At 43.0% G+C, this 15,230-nt stretch overlaps 1 protein-coding gene across 1 annotated transcript in view; it reads left to right on the top strand.

Annotated features, from left to right (window-relative positions):
• Positions 1 to 15,230, top strand: part of LOC109918735 (nuclear GTPase SLIP-GC-like) — a 140,931-nt gene that overhangs the window by 74,518 nt on the left and 51,183 nt on the right. The window contains exons 5-7 of the mRNA XM_048612969.1: positions 905 to 1,126; positions 9,698 to 9,892; positions 12,963 to 13,141. Coding sequence (XP_048468926.1) covers positions 905 to 1,126; positions 9,698 to 9,892; positions 12,963 to 13,141 — 596 coding nt within the window. The remainder of the gene's footprint in view (positions 1 to 904; positions 1,127 to 9,697; positions 9,893 to 12,962; positions 13,142 to 15,230) is intronic.

Raw genomic sequence — 15,230 nt, forward strand, 5'->3', positions numbered from 1 at the left:
GGAGTTCCCTGTTGTTCTCATGTTCCACCGTTACGTCTAGGAAGAGGAGTCAATTATTGTTCTCTTCTTCTTTTGTGAATTTTATTCCGGTGAGGATGTTGTTTGTGTCGGTGGGTTTCTTCTAGTCTTGTGTGTTTGATAATCACGACGGTGTCATCCCCATATCGGACCCAGAGTTTGGGTAGTATAGTGGGGAGCACTGGCTGTTCTGACCTTTGCATTATTGCTTCTGCAATTAGTCCTGATATTGGGGATCCCACTGGTGTTCCATTGATTTGTTTGAATAAACAGCCATTGAAGGTGAAGTGGGTTGTGAGACACAGATCCAACAGATCCAAACCGCAAAAAAACAGAACTGGAAGTGATGACAACCACTCCAGCAAACCGAGGCATAAAAATAATAAGCGGGACAGATCATCGATGCTTCACCGGAGGCGCACTGACAATGTTACCTAGCAGGGTGATGAAACATCTGCAACAAAACCCACCGCCTCAGCGAGCATGTCTACAACCTCATAGAGGTTTCTCTATTGGGGGTGGTAAAGTAAATTTAAATTAAAACATGAGTTGGTTAACCTTACAGAATGCTGTAGTCAGCTTTTATACAAATGCTGTCAGCTTTTATTTCAGTCTTTTAATATTTGGGTTTTGTAGTTAGACCTTGGAAATATTAAATCAACTGTTGATCTCTGTTGAATGATTTTCGTATGATGGAGTTAGACAAACCTTGGTTAGATGTTACTGGTTGGTACTTGGATGTTCTGTGAAGGTACAGGCATTTTCTTTTGCCAGTTAGCAAGTTTGTGATCCTGTGCCAAAGGTCCATGATTGGGGAACATCTTATACATGAAGATTAATTGAAATTTGACATGGAAATCTGAACTAGAAATGATTCATATTACAGGACTGGAATGATGAATTGAAGCTTCTTGTTGAGCTTTGTGAGAAGGAGGACAATGATGATGAAGTTGATGATGAAGATGATAAGGATGTTGAAATGGCAAAGAAGAAACTGCAAACTATGTATCAAGATTATGGACCAGAGAAAAGCTATGAGGAGCTAATAAAGATGAACGTTTATCAAGATATCCCCAAAAGTGGCAAAAAGATTTTTTCTGAGGACACTGTGAGTATTAACTGAGATATGGAGTTCAAAAGGAAACAGTAAGTTCATCATTATACAGTTTTATTTTCATTAAGTGAGCATTGCATTTAGTGAACCATAATGGACTCCTCCAGTTGAACACTTCTGTGATTTGACCACGGATCTCAGTAAACACAGCAGTCACTAGACTTGTTCACACCTTCCTATACTTGAGGCTAAATTTCTATCCCAAACGTTTCCAATACCACCACGAAACAGTTGAAACGCTTACAATTCCCAGCACAGTTTTGATTGCAGTCTGGCTCAGGCTGATCGGACTTCATCCTTCTTCCGTGTGCAATAAATTTTGTCCACTCTTTTTATTTTGAGTTATACCACAATATCACAACCACATTTCCTGTTGAAATCCTGTTGAATTGCACAAAATGTAGTGCCTTTTATCTTCAGTTTATTCCATGGCCTGAGCTAAGACGACCACAGTAGAAAACCATTCACCCAGTGGTGAGGAATTCCTAGCTTCAAAGTTGATGTGAATGTAAATGTTTTTCTCTTGACTGGAATGAATGGTGGCTCTCTTTGGAGCTATTGTTTATGATAAATGAATTCTCAATTTCTTAATTGAATTACATGATATCCTGTAGGACTGTTTATGATCCAGTCCTTTAACTCTATCAGATAATGGCAGTAACCTGGTGCCATTGTTACAATAATGTTCTATTATTCAGACTCTTAACTGTATCTGTACTTCTGCAGTGTTTGAATTATCCCTTACAACAGTTACCCACCTCTCTGTGTGTTTGCGCTGAGGATTAATTTTTATTTTACAGTACCAATATCTGCAGGTTTTGGCATTTTTGTATTTTGTAAATTTCCCAGTTGAAGGTGTTATGATCCCAACTGATGATAATACTGGATGAATCAGATCCCAAAATGAAATTTGGCTTGATTCTTTGTTAGTTAACATGCTGATCAATCACTAATACATAGTAATGTGGGCCTGTGCAGTTTCTGTAACAACAGATCAGTTTAGTATTTGAAAGAAGAAAATAAAAAATAAATATAGTTTGAAACCTCTTAAAACACGTAGAAAATGAAAGGTTCAATCTGGTTACCGGAGACTTTCATCCAGAGAAATTGCCAAATCTTTAAATTCAACTTTGTTGATTCACCAAGTTTCTTTTCTGTGAATTGGGATGACAAGTGACAAGGAACATTCCAGCCATACAAATACCAGGTAATGACTTTCTCCAAAAGCAGACGATCTAACCACTGTCCCTTGACATTCAATGGTGTTACCATCACAGAATCCTCCATTATCAATATCCTTGGGGTTACATTGACCAGAAGTTCAACTGGACTCACTTTTTAAACACAGAGGCTACAAGAACAGGTTAGAGGCTAGGAATGCTGTGACAAGTAACTCACCTCCTGACTCCACAAAACCTGTCCACCATCTACAAGGCACAAGTCAGGAGTGTGATGGAATACTCCCCACTTGCCTGGATGGGTGCAGCGCCAACAACACTCAAGAAGCTTGACACCATCCAGGACAAAGCACGGTGGCTCAGTGGTTCGCACTGCTGCCTCACAGCTCCAGGGACCCGGGTTTGATTCCAGCCTCGGGCGACTGTCTGTGTGGAGTTTGCACATTCTACCCGTGTCTGCGTGGGTTTCCTCCGGGTGTTCCGGTTTCCTCCCACAGTCCAAAGATGTGCAGGTTAGGTGGATTGGCGATGCTAAATTGCCCATAGGGATGTGTAGATTAGGTGGGTTATAGGGGGATGGGTCTGGGTGGGATGCTCAGAGGTTCGGTGTGGACTTGTTGGGCCGAAGGGCCTGTTTCCACACTGTAGGGATTCTATGAAAGATAAAGTATTTGCTGAGAAATGAGAAAAGGGCTGTGGTCCTAGCAAACTGGAAGTTAGTAAATTTAACGTTGTTATTCAGAAAGGAGGGAGATGGGCAAACAAACAGAAAATTTCAGGCCAGTTAGCCTGACGTAAGTCTTCAAGAAAATGTTGGAATCTGACAAGGAAGTCTTAGCAATGCACATTTGTTTCATGAAATAAAAGTCACGCTTGTCAAACTTAATGAGAATGTAACTAGTAGTATAGATGGAGTTGGGGGGAGAAATGGGCAGAGTGTACTTGAGTTTCAAATCAAATAAGGTATCACACCTAGTCTAATATGTATCAGAGAGCAGTGTACCCCTAGAATGTTAATAGAAAATTGTAGAGAAAATATTGAAGGCCATTAACTTGCTTTTAGTTCAGAATAAACAAGAACCTGTTATGAAGTTGGGTTGGAAGGCAGGAAGTTAGAATGGTTGGCTAAAAAGAATGATAGTGAGGAAAAAGAGTGCTTTGTCTGCGCTTGGAAGTTTACAAGTACTGTGCACAGAGAGTGCCCGAACTGAAACATTTTGTATTGACAGCCAAAGTAGCATTTTATTGAGATAACAAGTTTGAATTTAGCCAATAAATTTAAACCAAGTACTCAGTGATTCAAAGCCAGTTGAATTTAAAAACTGATGGTGTTGACAACATCGAACCAATCCTACATAAGAAATACTAGTATGTAATTAAGGATATAAAGATGAGGGCATTTGGAAAATCAGGAAAGAGACAACTGGCAAATTTCAGCTGCAGCACAAGCAAGTCCGCCATCTGAGATACAAACCTGGCTTTCACATAAAATTATTGAGCTCTCTGAAAAGACCCATCAAAGGTATCATGACATTTTAGCTCAAAGTTCTCACTGAAGAAATTAAACAGAAAAGCCTGATATCATTATTGACTATTAAACCTTTGATTTACCTACAGCACACATGCCTGTATTCCATGTTGAATTGCAGTGTCACTGTTACTCCTTATTTTCATGGGTCATCAGCTTCACATTCAGAATTGTTTTACAGTTGTCAGCTTTTATTAGTTGGGTTTGCTGTCTCATTCTCTAATCCTCAGCTGTGTGTTGGTTACCAATGTGGAGAAACTAACTAAAATCAGAGCTTGCTAGCCTGGAATGCAGGTACGTCTCTCAACACAATTAGGAATTATCCGGATAGGATTCAATAACCTGGTGAGGAGAAGCACAGCCTTGGTTTCAATCACTTAAGTATACTAATGAGTTTAGCTGGCTGGTTGTGAAATCAACTCACTTCTATTTTTACATTCCTGGACTTTGTTCATTATACCCAAGGAAATCCTGTTTACTCCTCTTTCTCACAGAAGGATGGTCATGAATTCACAGCTGATAGATATACTTTTCAGATCTCAGTGGACAAGTGTGAATATAGAGCTGTTGGAAGTGAGTGCAGCATTGACCTGAAAATGACGTGAACAGTGTCGCAGGGGATCACCGTTGTTGGCAATCACTCGCTAACCGATATGATTATCCACCTAGGAAATTCCATTGTTACTGATCATAGCTTCTGTGGGTCCATGCATGGTTAATGAGCCCAATCCTAGAGCTGCATCTCTGACCACACATTTGGCAGGTGTTTCTGGGCATTGGAATTGGTCATTGGCCTTGATGATTGGCATTCCTTTCTTTGGTTCCTTTTCCTCTTGCCAGTCGGTGTTCTCAAAAAAATTCACCCCTTCATACAGGAGGTTCCTCCACATTGATTTCTTCTGAACAAGGGTCTCCCACGCATTGATGCCTGTGTTCATTTCTTGAGGTAAGCCTCAAGGAGTCTTTGCATAGTTCCTTGGCCCACCTCTCGTTTGGGTGACTTTCTTGAGCTCGGCCAGGAAGATTTGCTTTGGCGGTCAGAGTGTCCATACATGTCGCTAGCCCAGTGGAGTTGGTTTCAGATGATCATGGCCTCAGTGCTGGTGCTGTTAGCTGCTTCAAGGACGTTGATGTTATCCATCTGTCCTCCTATCTGATGTAGAGAGTCCAAGCCAGTCAACATTGATGGTACTGCTCAAAAGTCTTGACGTGGCACCTGTATGTAGTCTACATTTCAGAGCTACATAAAAGAGCCTGAAGGATGGCTGCTTTGTACACTAGGATCTTCGTATTAGCACAGATGTCATGGTCATCGAAGATTCTCATCCTTAGGCATTTGAAGATTGGTGTTCACAAATTGGATGCAATGTTGAATCTCTGCATCCATGTCAGCCTTAGATAGAGGTAGTTTGCCAAGTGGGGGGTAATGTTTCATGTTTGGGAGGATTTTTCCATTGATCTTAATAGAGGGATGGACTGGAACTTGACCTGGGACAGGTTGCTAAAAGATTTGAGTCTTCTTGAGTTTGAAACTGAGACCAAATCTTCAGTATGCTTGCGCAAAGACATTAATGGAGGCTTGAAGATTTTCTGAGAGAACAAAGATGGCATTGTTATTCAATGAGAACGGACATGTTGTTTTCTTCTCTGATTTCAAACAGCTGAGGTTGAAAAGTGTTTACAGGATAGACAGAAAAATATTCTACCACAGGGAAGTTTGTTCTTGACAAGATGAAGATAGAGAAAAGGTAGGGGCAGTGACACATCCCTCATTGATCTCTAACTTGACCTCCAAAAGATTCTATTATGTTACTGCCAACAAGGACTGCTGCCAATATCTTTTCGTGGAGGAGGTTAATGAATTTTCCTGGACAGGTAGCCTTTGACAAGGTTTTCCATAGCACTTCTCAATTGACTGAGCCAAAAGCCTTAGTCAGATCGATGAAGGCCATGAAATGTGGCTGGTGTTTTCCCTGGCATTTCTTTTGGAGTTGCCAAGCAATGAAAATCATTCCATAGTCCCAAGGTTTGATTGAGAGACATATTAGCTTTCAGGAAGGATTTCCTCTGAGATTGGATGACAATAGCTATTCTGAGGATTTGGGCAATGATCTTTCCAGTCTTGGACATTCCTTGGGAGTTGCCACAGTCCGCTTTGTCTCCTTTCTTGAAGAAGTTGATGATGGCAGCATTCCTAAGATTGGCAGGGGTTTCTTCTATGTCCCAGATTTTCAGAAACAGTTGATGGAGATGATGGATAATCTGTGCTTCTCCTAAGTTTGAAAATCTCTGCTAGAATCCCATCTATTCATGCAGTTTTTCCATTCTTCATGTGTCTAATGGAAGCTTCAACTTCTGCCACACTAGGTGGAAGTTAAGGGGATTTCCTCAAACACTTCCTCATCGGTGATTGTTTTGCTGTTTAGGAGTTCTTTGAAGTGTTCTCTCCAACGGAGGCTGATGTTTTCTCCATCTCTCAAAAGGATGCTATCTCTACTCCACGCAGGTTTGAGGCCAAGTATGTTAGGTCCGTACATTACTTTGGCACTGAAAAAAACACCAGGTGTTGTGCTTATCAGCAAAAGCTTACAGCTCCATAGCTTTCTCAGTCCACCATCCATTATGATTTTCCTAGTTCTTCTTTGTAACTTCGCCTTTGTTGTTTGAGTTCTCTTTGCCTTGCAGTTGCACATCAGCAGACAGAAGGTCCTTGATAGAAGGTAGATTTATTCCCAGTGGCAAGGAAACCTTGACAACTGGAGGTCTTCCTACTGCTGTAGCCTTCGCTTGCCACTGCAGCTGTTGATACGTACAAGTATCTTCCACTTGGGTCACCATTGAGGACTTGGTTTGGATTGCAGTTTGCCTGGTTCCTCCCCTCCAACCTTGCCATCATAGGTGACCCCACCAGGAGTTGCAAACTTCTGACAGTCTTGATCTCAGGATCAAAGAAATATTCAAGCCTCTCCACCGAGCAAGATGACAATCTGTTGAAAGGCTTAGGGGATATGATCCAATGCAAGCTACATGGTTTCAGAGCAACTATTTAGAAACATTGAAAAAATGATGGGCTGGATTTTAGACTCAACAGACCGGGGAATCACCTATTTACATCTACTCTGTCTCCTTGAAGAAATGCATACGTTTCTATCAGATCACCTCTCATTCTTCGAAACTCCAGAGAATACAGATACAGTTCCCTCCAGTCTCTCCTCACTCAACCGTCCCACCATTTCAGGAATCAGTCTGGTGAACAACCATTGCACTCCTTCTATGGTAAGTATGTCCCTTCGTAGAAAAGGAGACCAAAACTGTTACAATACTCCCAGATGTGGCATCACCAAGGTTCTGTGTAATTGCAGCAAAATACTTTTATTCCTGTATTCAAATCCCCTTGGACCGAAGGCCAATACACCATTAGCATTCCAAATTGCTTGCTGCACCTTTACATCCACTTTCAGTGATTCATGAATGAGGACATCCAGATCCCTTTGGACGCCAACAATTCCCACTCTCTCATCATTTAAGAAATACTCTGTATTTCTATTTTTTTTCTACCAAGGTAGATAACTTCACATTAAATTCCATCTGTCATATTTTTGGCAATTTACTTAGCCTATCCAAGTATCTTTAAAGTTTTCTTGTGCCTTGGATCATCAGCAAATTTAGAAATGTTCCAAAAAAAATGCTTGGGGAGCCTACAGCCTTCAGGACTCAATATCGAGTTCCATAAATGTTCCATGGTAGAACACCTTCTACCATGTCCTCATCTCAAACCCCACACAACAGACCTTGTGCTCATATGGGCTGCTACCACAACAACCCATTGTCAGCCAGTAATGGTCCCCATTAGTATCTATTGATTCCCTAAGCTGACCTTTTATTCATTCCTTTGTCTATCAAACCGTTTTGTTCTCTCTGTCTGGGCTCCCTTTCTGCCTAGCATTTACTCCTCCCCCTCGCTCCACCCCATCTGGAGCATTTGTATCAACCTTTGGGGTGGCACGATGGCTCAGTCGTTAGCACTGCTGCTTCACAGCACCAGGAACCTGGGTTTGAATCCAGCCTTAGGCAACTGTCTGTGTGGAGTTTGCACATTCTCCCCGTGTCTGCGTAGGTTTCCTCTGGGTGCTCCGGTTTCCCCTCTCAGTGCAAAGATGCACAGGTTAGGTGGATTGGCCATGCTAAATTGTCCATAGTGTCCAGGGATGTGAAGGCTAGGTGGATTAGCCATGGGAAATGCAGAGTTACAGGGATAGGGTGGAGGGAGTGATCTGGGTTGGATGCTCCTCTTCGGAGGGTCAGGTGAACTTGATGAGCTGAATGGTCTGCTCCCACACTGTAGGGATTCTATGATTTTCCTACTTACAATCAGCTCTCCACAAATGCTACCAGATCTGTTGAGTTTTCCAGAAATGTTTGTTTTTGGGGTGTTAGAAATATTCACTTCGTCCCCACAATCATAGATTGTGATCAGCTGTCTCCCAATGTGATAATTAGTTGAATACCTAGAATAGCAAACATAATTAATGTGCTTATCAAGAGAAGGTGGAATCCGGAATTTTTAAACCTGAACTGACAATCTTAGATTTCAGTGAACTTCTTCCTAAGCCTGTCTCTTCATGCTGAGAGCTGTCTTTTCTATTTCTTTTGATTATCTTTGTTGACAAAGTCATTTTGAACCTATACTGCCTAAAGAATAACATACAACATATTCAGACCACTGGCTAGTTGCTGTAAAGTTGAAGGATATGTTCGTACCAATACAAGAGCCTCCTCATCTCTGTCCTTTCTGGTAGTGTCCATATCAGCTTGCTAAGTGGCTAATCAACAACCTGGCATTTGCTCAATGCTGGAGGCATTAACAATTTTCCTGTAATTAAGACATGTTAGGGTGGAATTCAATTTGAAACTGCAAACAGCTTTCGATTGGGTGGGGTTTGTGTGAAACAGCTGTATGTTACCACAAACTTGTAATCTATTCACTTCTGAATTGAAGAGCGGGTTGGGGCAGGTGTTCTCTCCATGGAGCTAACTTGATAGTTTACATTCTAATGAGGTTCCAAACCTTCCCTGTGTTTCCTGTTTGAGGTTTACTCTGGCTGTATTTCCTCAACTGTGCTGGCTTAGCTATCAGAATAGGCAGCTTAATTCTTGCATGGGTCATTAACCTTACTGGAAAGGCCAGCATAATTTATCTATCCTGATTACCCTTGAACTGGTCAGCTCTCTAGGCCTCTTCTGAGAGCAGTTAACAGTCAGCCACACTATTGTAGGCCAGACAATGTGAGGAAGGTAGATTTCCTTCTCTCAAGGACATCAGTGGACCAGGTGAGTATTTACAACAGAGATAACAAGGTGTAGAGCTGGATGCACAGCAGGCCAAGCAGCATCAGAGGAGCAGGAAAGTTGACGTTTCGGGCCTAGACCTCCTTCCTACTATCTCTGAGTATTTATAACAGTTGATTACGGTTTCATGATCACCATTAGATTAATTTTTAATTCCAGATTTATTATCTGAAGTCATATTTCACCACCTGCCATGGTGAGATTTGAACTCCTGTCCCTAGAGCATTAGCTGGGTCTCAGGGTCAGCAATCCAGTGACAACTCAACTCTGCACACTCTGAGACTTGCTGGCTTTCTTTAGGTCACCTACCTGACCGGAATAAGGCTGTCTGTTAAGCTGGGCTGTGAGTAGGGAAACTGCCAGTGGTGTCGCACCTACACTTCATTTGCCCATTACTCCCACACATAGCCCTGCAGCCTCAGTTCCATTCTCAGCAGTTTAATAAATTAATAAATGCACAGACCCTTTTGTTTCATTTTGTGATTGCTTGTTTGTTTGGTTCTTTACCAGGCACAAGGGTTATCCATGAAGTTAGACCCTTATATTCGGAGCCGATCCTTTCAAACATCCAAAGCATACTGGCCACTTGTGAAATCAATCTCTGTTTATATCCCCAAGTGTCAAATACTGCCCGATGGAGTAGTTCTTGTTGACCTTCCAGGATCAGGCGACAGCAACAAAGCAAGAGATGAAATGTGGAAAACGGTAAGCAGATGTTGCACCCAGCATCATTGACTGTATAACTGACTAAATTACACACAGTTGAACAAAATACAAAGCCCACAGTTCAGTAGGTGACTGTGTGTAATGACATAAATACTGTATCAGGGTGAAAAGACACACTCCAATTGTATAAGAGTGAACTGATGCAGAGTAACTGTATCTTTGTCAATAGTCTCGTAGGATTGAGTTTAATGCCCCTGCCTCTGGGAGGGGCACAGAGACCAAAACTGATAGTGTTTCTTGAGGGATAAAAACAAAGTTGCTGGAAAAGCTCAGCAGGTCCGGCAGCATCTGTGAAGGAGAAAGCAGAGTTAACATTTCGGGTCCGGTGACCCTTCCTCGGAACTGGTGGTGGCTGGGAAAACGTCAGTTTATATGCAGAAAATAGGGAGGTGGGTGGGGTAGGGAGTAAACGATAGGATAGAGCCCAAAGAGAGAGAAAGACAGTTGACAAATAAAGGAGTTGCTAACAATCAGGCTGGGAGGGTGAATAGTTGTTAATGGGGACTGTTAGTGATTAACAACAGGGGGTGTGTAATGACAGGCTATGTGGTAACAAGGCCTGGTGTGTGGGGTAGGGGGCTGGGACATGGGAGAGTTTAGGCCCTAAAATTATTGAACTCAGTGTTGAGTCCAGAGGGCTATAGGGTCCCCAAGCGGAAAATGAGGTGTTGTTCCTCCAGCTTGCATTGGGCTTCACTGGAACACTGCAGCAAGTGTTTCTTGAGGGATAGTAGGAACTGCAGATGCTGGAGAATCCGAGACAACAAGGTGCAGGGCTGGATGAACACAGCAGGCCAAGCAGCATCATAGGAGCAGAGAGGCTGACGTTTCGGGCCTAGACCCTTCATCAGAAAAGGGGGAGGGGAAGGGGGTTTTGAAATAAATAGGGAGAGAGTGGGAGGCGGATAGAAGAGGGATAGAGGAGAGGATAGGTGGAGAGGAAACAAACAGGTCGAAGAGGCGGGGATGGGGCCAGGAAAGGTGAGTGTAGGTAGGGAGTTAGGAAGGGGATAGGTCAGTCCAGGGAGGACGGACAGGTCAAGGGGGCGGGATGAGGTTGGTCGGTAGGAGATGGAGGTGCGGCTTGAGGTGGGAGGAGGGGATAGGTGGGAGGAAGAACAGGTTAGGGAGGCAGGGACGAGCTGGACTGGTTTTGGGATGCGGTAGGGGGAGGGGAGATTTTGAAACTTGTGAAATCCACATTGATACCATTGGGCTGCAGGGTTCCCAAGCGGAATATGAGTTGCTGTTCCTGCAACCTTCGGGTGGCATCGTTGTGGCACTGCAGGAGGCCCAGGATGGACATGTCGTCTGAGGAATGGGAGGGGGAGTTGAAATGGTTCGCGACTGGGAGGTGCAGTTGTTTGTTGCGAACCGAGCGTAAGTGTTCTGCAAAGCGGTCCCCGAGTCTCCGCTTGGTTTCCCCGATGTAGAGGAAGCCACACCGGGTACAGCGGATGCAGTATACCACATTGGCAGATGTGCAGGTGAACATCTGCTTGATGTGGAAAGTCTTCTTGGGGCCTGGGATGGGGGTGAGGGAGGAGGTATGGGGGCAGGTGTAGCACTTCCTGCGGTTGCTAACTCCCTACCTACACTCACCTTTCCTGGCCCCATCCCCGCCTCTTCGACCTGTTTGTTTCCTCTCCTCTATCCCTCTTCTATCCGCCTCCCACTCTCTCCCTATTTATTTCAAAACCCCCTTCCCCTCCCCCTTTTCTGATGAAGGGTCTAGGCCCGAAACGTCAGCCTCTCTGCTCCTATGATGCTGCTTGGCCTGCTGTGTTCATCCAGCCCTGCACCTTGTTGTCTCTGTTTCTTGAGGGACCTGTTTTCACCAGCAAATTTCTATTAGGTGTGAGAGACCCAACAAAATGAGACCATCCTGCCACCAGTGCTTCTGAAACGAGATGTTGGCTTTCATATGAAGCCAAATTTGAGAGGCTCCCAACATAATGTTGCCTCGGCCTGCTACCTTTTCAATAGTGACAGAATGAGGACCTTAAGTATCCATTTTCGACTCTGACCACTGTGGGTTTGGATAGGTGAGAGAGGACAGGAAGGTGACCACCATTCCACTCGACCCATCTCCAGCCCTCCCAGAGGTGGGGGCATTAACCTCAACCCTACATGACAACTGACAATGATACTGTTACTCTGCATCATCTGATACCATTAGACTATGTCTTTTCATCCTGATAAAGGTACTATGGGCAGAATCTTCCACTGGGCCTCAAGGCATGAAGTGACCTGGATTATTTGAGGCAGTGGCACCTAAGACCCTTGTCAGCTTCCTGCCTCCACCTGATTTTGGTTCTGGTCAGGAAGACCACGCCTTAAACTGTCAATTAATAACTGGTTAGGGATGACCTAAGACCCTAGTCATTCCTAGGCTAAATTCCTGGCAGCTCCAGGTACAGACAAAAATACGGCTGCCCATCTGACTGATAAACCAGTGTGAGAGGCCTATCGGTTGGCATAGAGGGGACATTAAAAGCTGTTCCCTTGATTCTGACCTCTCTGTATCCTAACACTGCCCCCCCCCACCAACCCACAAAGAAACCTGACCCTCCACAAAGCATTTTCTCAACAGCTTAGTCCTTGCAACCTTGCTTTTTCCTTCTGGCATCATCAGACTTGGCCTTCTCCACAGCACTGCTGAGTCCAAGAGCTGTTCACCTCTGGTTTTTCGGCTTCACGCAGTAGGACTTCTGCTCCAGAGCTTGATAACAGAGGAAAGCCCAGTACAGCTCTTCTAATGACCCAATTGGAAGATGCTACTCTTGGCCTTCCTCTGAGAATTGGAGAGTTGGTGCCTCACCAGTTTTACAGAAAATGAGGGAGACACTTGATGAAAGTGAAAGATTCTATCCTGTGTTACTGTACACGATGATATCGAGACAGTTACTGTGCATGGTTATAAAGAGACTGCAGGATTGTCTACGGCGCTTTGATGATTTTATATATCTTTTTAACTTATGACTATAGATGTTGATACTATTGATTTTAACATTTGTGCTTCTTTCATCCATTCTTGTGTGTTTTGCAGGATTTTAGTAACTGCTCATCTGTCTGGATTGTGTCAGCGATTTCTAGGGCTGTTGATGAAAAAATAGCGCATGATATTTTTGGTACAACTATAAAATGTGCTACAAATGGAGGAAGATGTCATGACATTGCTTTCATCTGTACAAAGACAGATGATATAGAGTGGCAAGAATATGCAAGGTCTGTGCAATTATCGAAAATATACTGATGTTAAAGTTACATCTATCACCTGATAATGGAACACTTCTCCCACTGTTGTGCTGCTTATAGTGCATCACAGGCTTTAGAAATAACAATCTGAATTTAATTCTCGTGTCAGAGGCATATAAAACATTTTGTTCAAGCAACTTAACTGGAATACTGTCCCATTACACTTTTGCTTACGGAAAATAAACCCTTCACAGCCCCTTGCAAAAGATAGGTAGGGGAATTTAATATCATTACAGACTCCCAGTCTGATAACATCAGGGACACTTTGACGTAAACTTCACCTTGAAGTGACAGGATTTCCAAGTTGTGAAGCCAGTTCGGACTTACAGTCATCCCAGATCCAATCCCAATCCTGAATCTTCCTGTTACTTGCTGAGCCTCATTCTTCCATCTCTATGCTTTGATTCTCTCCATCTCTAATCCCTCACAACTCTGACCAAGATCCCCTTTGACTTTAAAGCCCAACCAAGACAAAGCAGTCCTGCTTGAACAACATCCAATCCACCACCTTCAGCATTTACTCCTTTCACTCCTGTTATCAGTGTATGCCAATCGTCACCAAATCTCCTTCAACAGCACCTCCTAAAACATAAGATGTAGGAGTAGAAGTAGACCATATGACTCATCAAGTCTGCTCCACCATTGAATGAAATCATGCCTTATCTGATAATCCTCAACTTCACATTCCTGCCCTTTTCAATATCCTTTAATTCCCTGAATGATTAAAAATCTTATCTATCTTGAATAAACTTGACAACACATCCTTGATGGCACTCTGTGGTAAAGAATGCCAAAGATTCACTACCCTTTGACAGAAGAAATTCCTCCTCATCTCTGTTTTTCACTGAGTGAAAACAGAGTCCTCAACTCTCCACAAGAGGAAACAGCTTCTCCACATCTACCTGTCATGAGTCCTAAAAACCTTGAATGTTTCAAGAAGGTCCCCTCCCATTTATTAAACTCCGATGCATACAGGCCCGATCTACTCAACCTCTCTTCATAAGAAATCCTGTCACACCTGGCATCAGCATGGTGAACCTTCTCTGGGCTGCCTCCAATGCCAGCATATTTTTCTTTAGATACGGGGGCCAAAACTGTTCATGTATTCTAGATATGGACTAGTGCCTTGTATAATTTTGACAAGAGTTCCCTATTTTTAAACTCAATTCCCTTTGATATAAAGGCTAACATTGCATTTGCTTTCCCTATGACTTTCTGAAATTGTTTGCCAGCTTTTTGTGAATCATGCACAAGGACCCCAAAATCCCTCTGTGCTACAGCTTTCAGCCTTTCTACAATTAAATAATACTTTGCTCCTGTATTCTTCCCACCAAAGTGCATAACCTCACATTTTCCTCTTTTATGTCCTATCTGCCAAGTTCTTCGTCCACTCGCTTAACCTGTCTATATATTCCTGTGCAGACTCTGTGTCCTCTTCTCTGCCTACAAGTTTGGCCATGATATATTCACTTTTATCAACCAAGTCATTGATATATTTTATGAATAATCGTGGCCCTAGCACTGATCTCTGTGGCACTCTGTTAGTTAAGGCGATCATCCTTAAAATGCCCTTTTTGCCACAATATGTCTTTTATTAGTTAGCCAATCCTCTATCCATGATAATATGAAAATAATATTTAAAAAATGGAAAAGGCAGGATGATCAGATCAGCCACAGTCTCACTAAATGGCAGATGGACTCAATGGGTTGAATTGCCTACTGCTGCTCCGATGTGTTATGGTCTTATACAACTAAGTTTCAAGAAGGCTCTGAGAAGCAGAATGATTGGAAAGGACATGGCAGGTGGAATGTCATCTAAATAAGTGAGAAGTTGTCCACTTCGGTAGGAACAACAGGAGGACAGAGTGTTTCTTAACTGGTGAGAGGTTGGGAACACTTGGAGTCTAAAGGGACTGGGTATCCTTGTTCTTGGGTCTCTTAAAAGCTAGCATGCAGGTGCAACAATCAATAAGAAAGGCGTAGAGCATATTGATTGTCTTTGCAAGGGAATTAAAGTACAGAAGTTAGTATGCCTTCCTGCAATTGCATAGAGTTTTGG

This window comes from Rhincodon typus, chromosome 27 (genome assembly GCF_021869965.1).
Source record: "Rhincodon typus isolate 14 chromosome 27, sRhiTyp1.1, whole genome shotgun sequence".
NCBI classification, from domain to species: Eukaryota; Metazoa; Chordata; class Chondrichthyes; order Orectolobiformes; family Rhincodontidae; genus Rhincodon; species Rhincodon typus.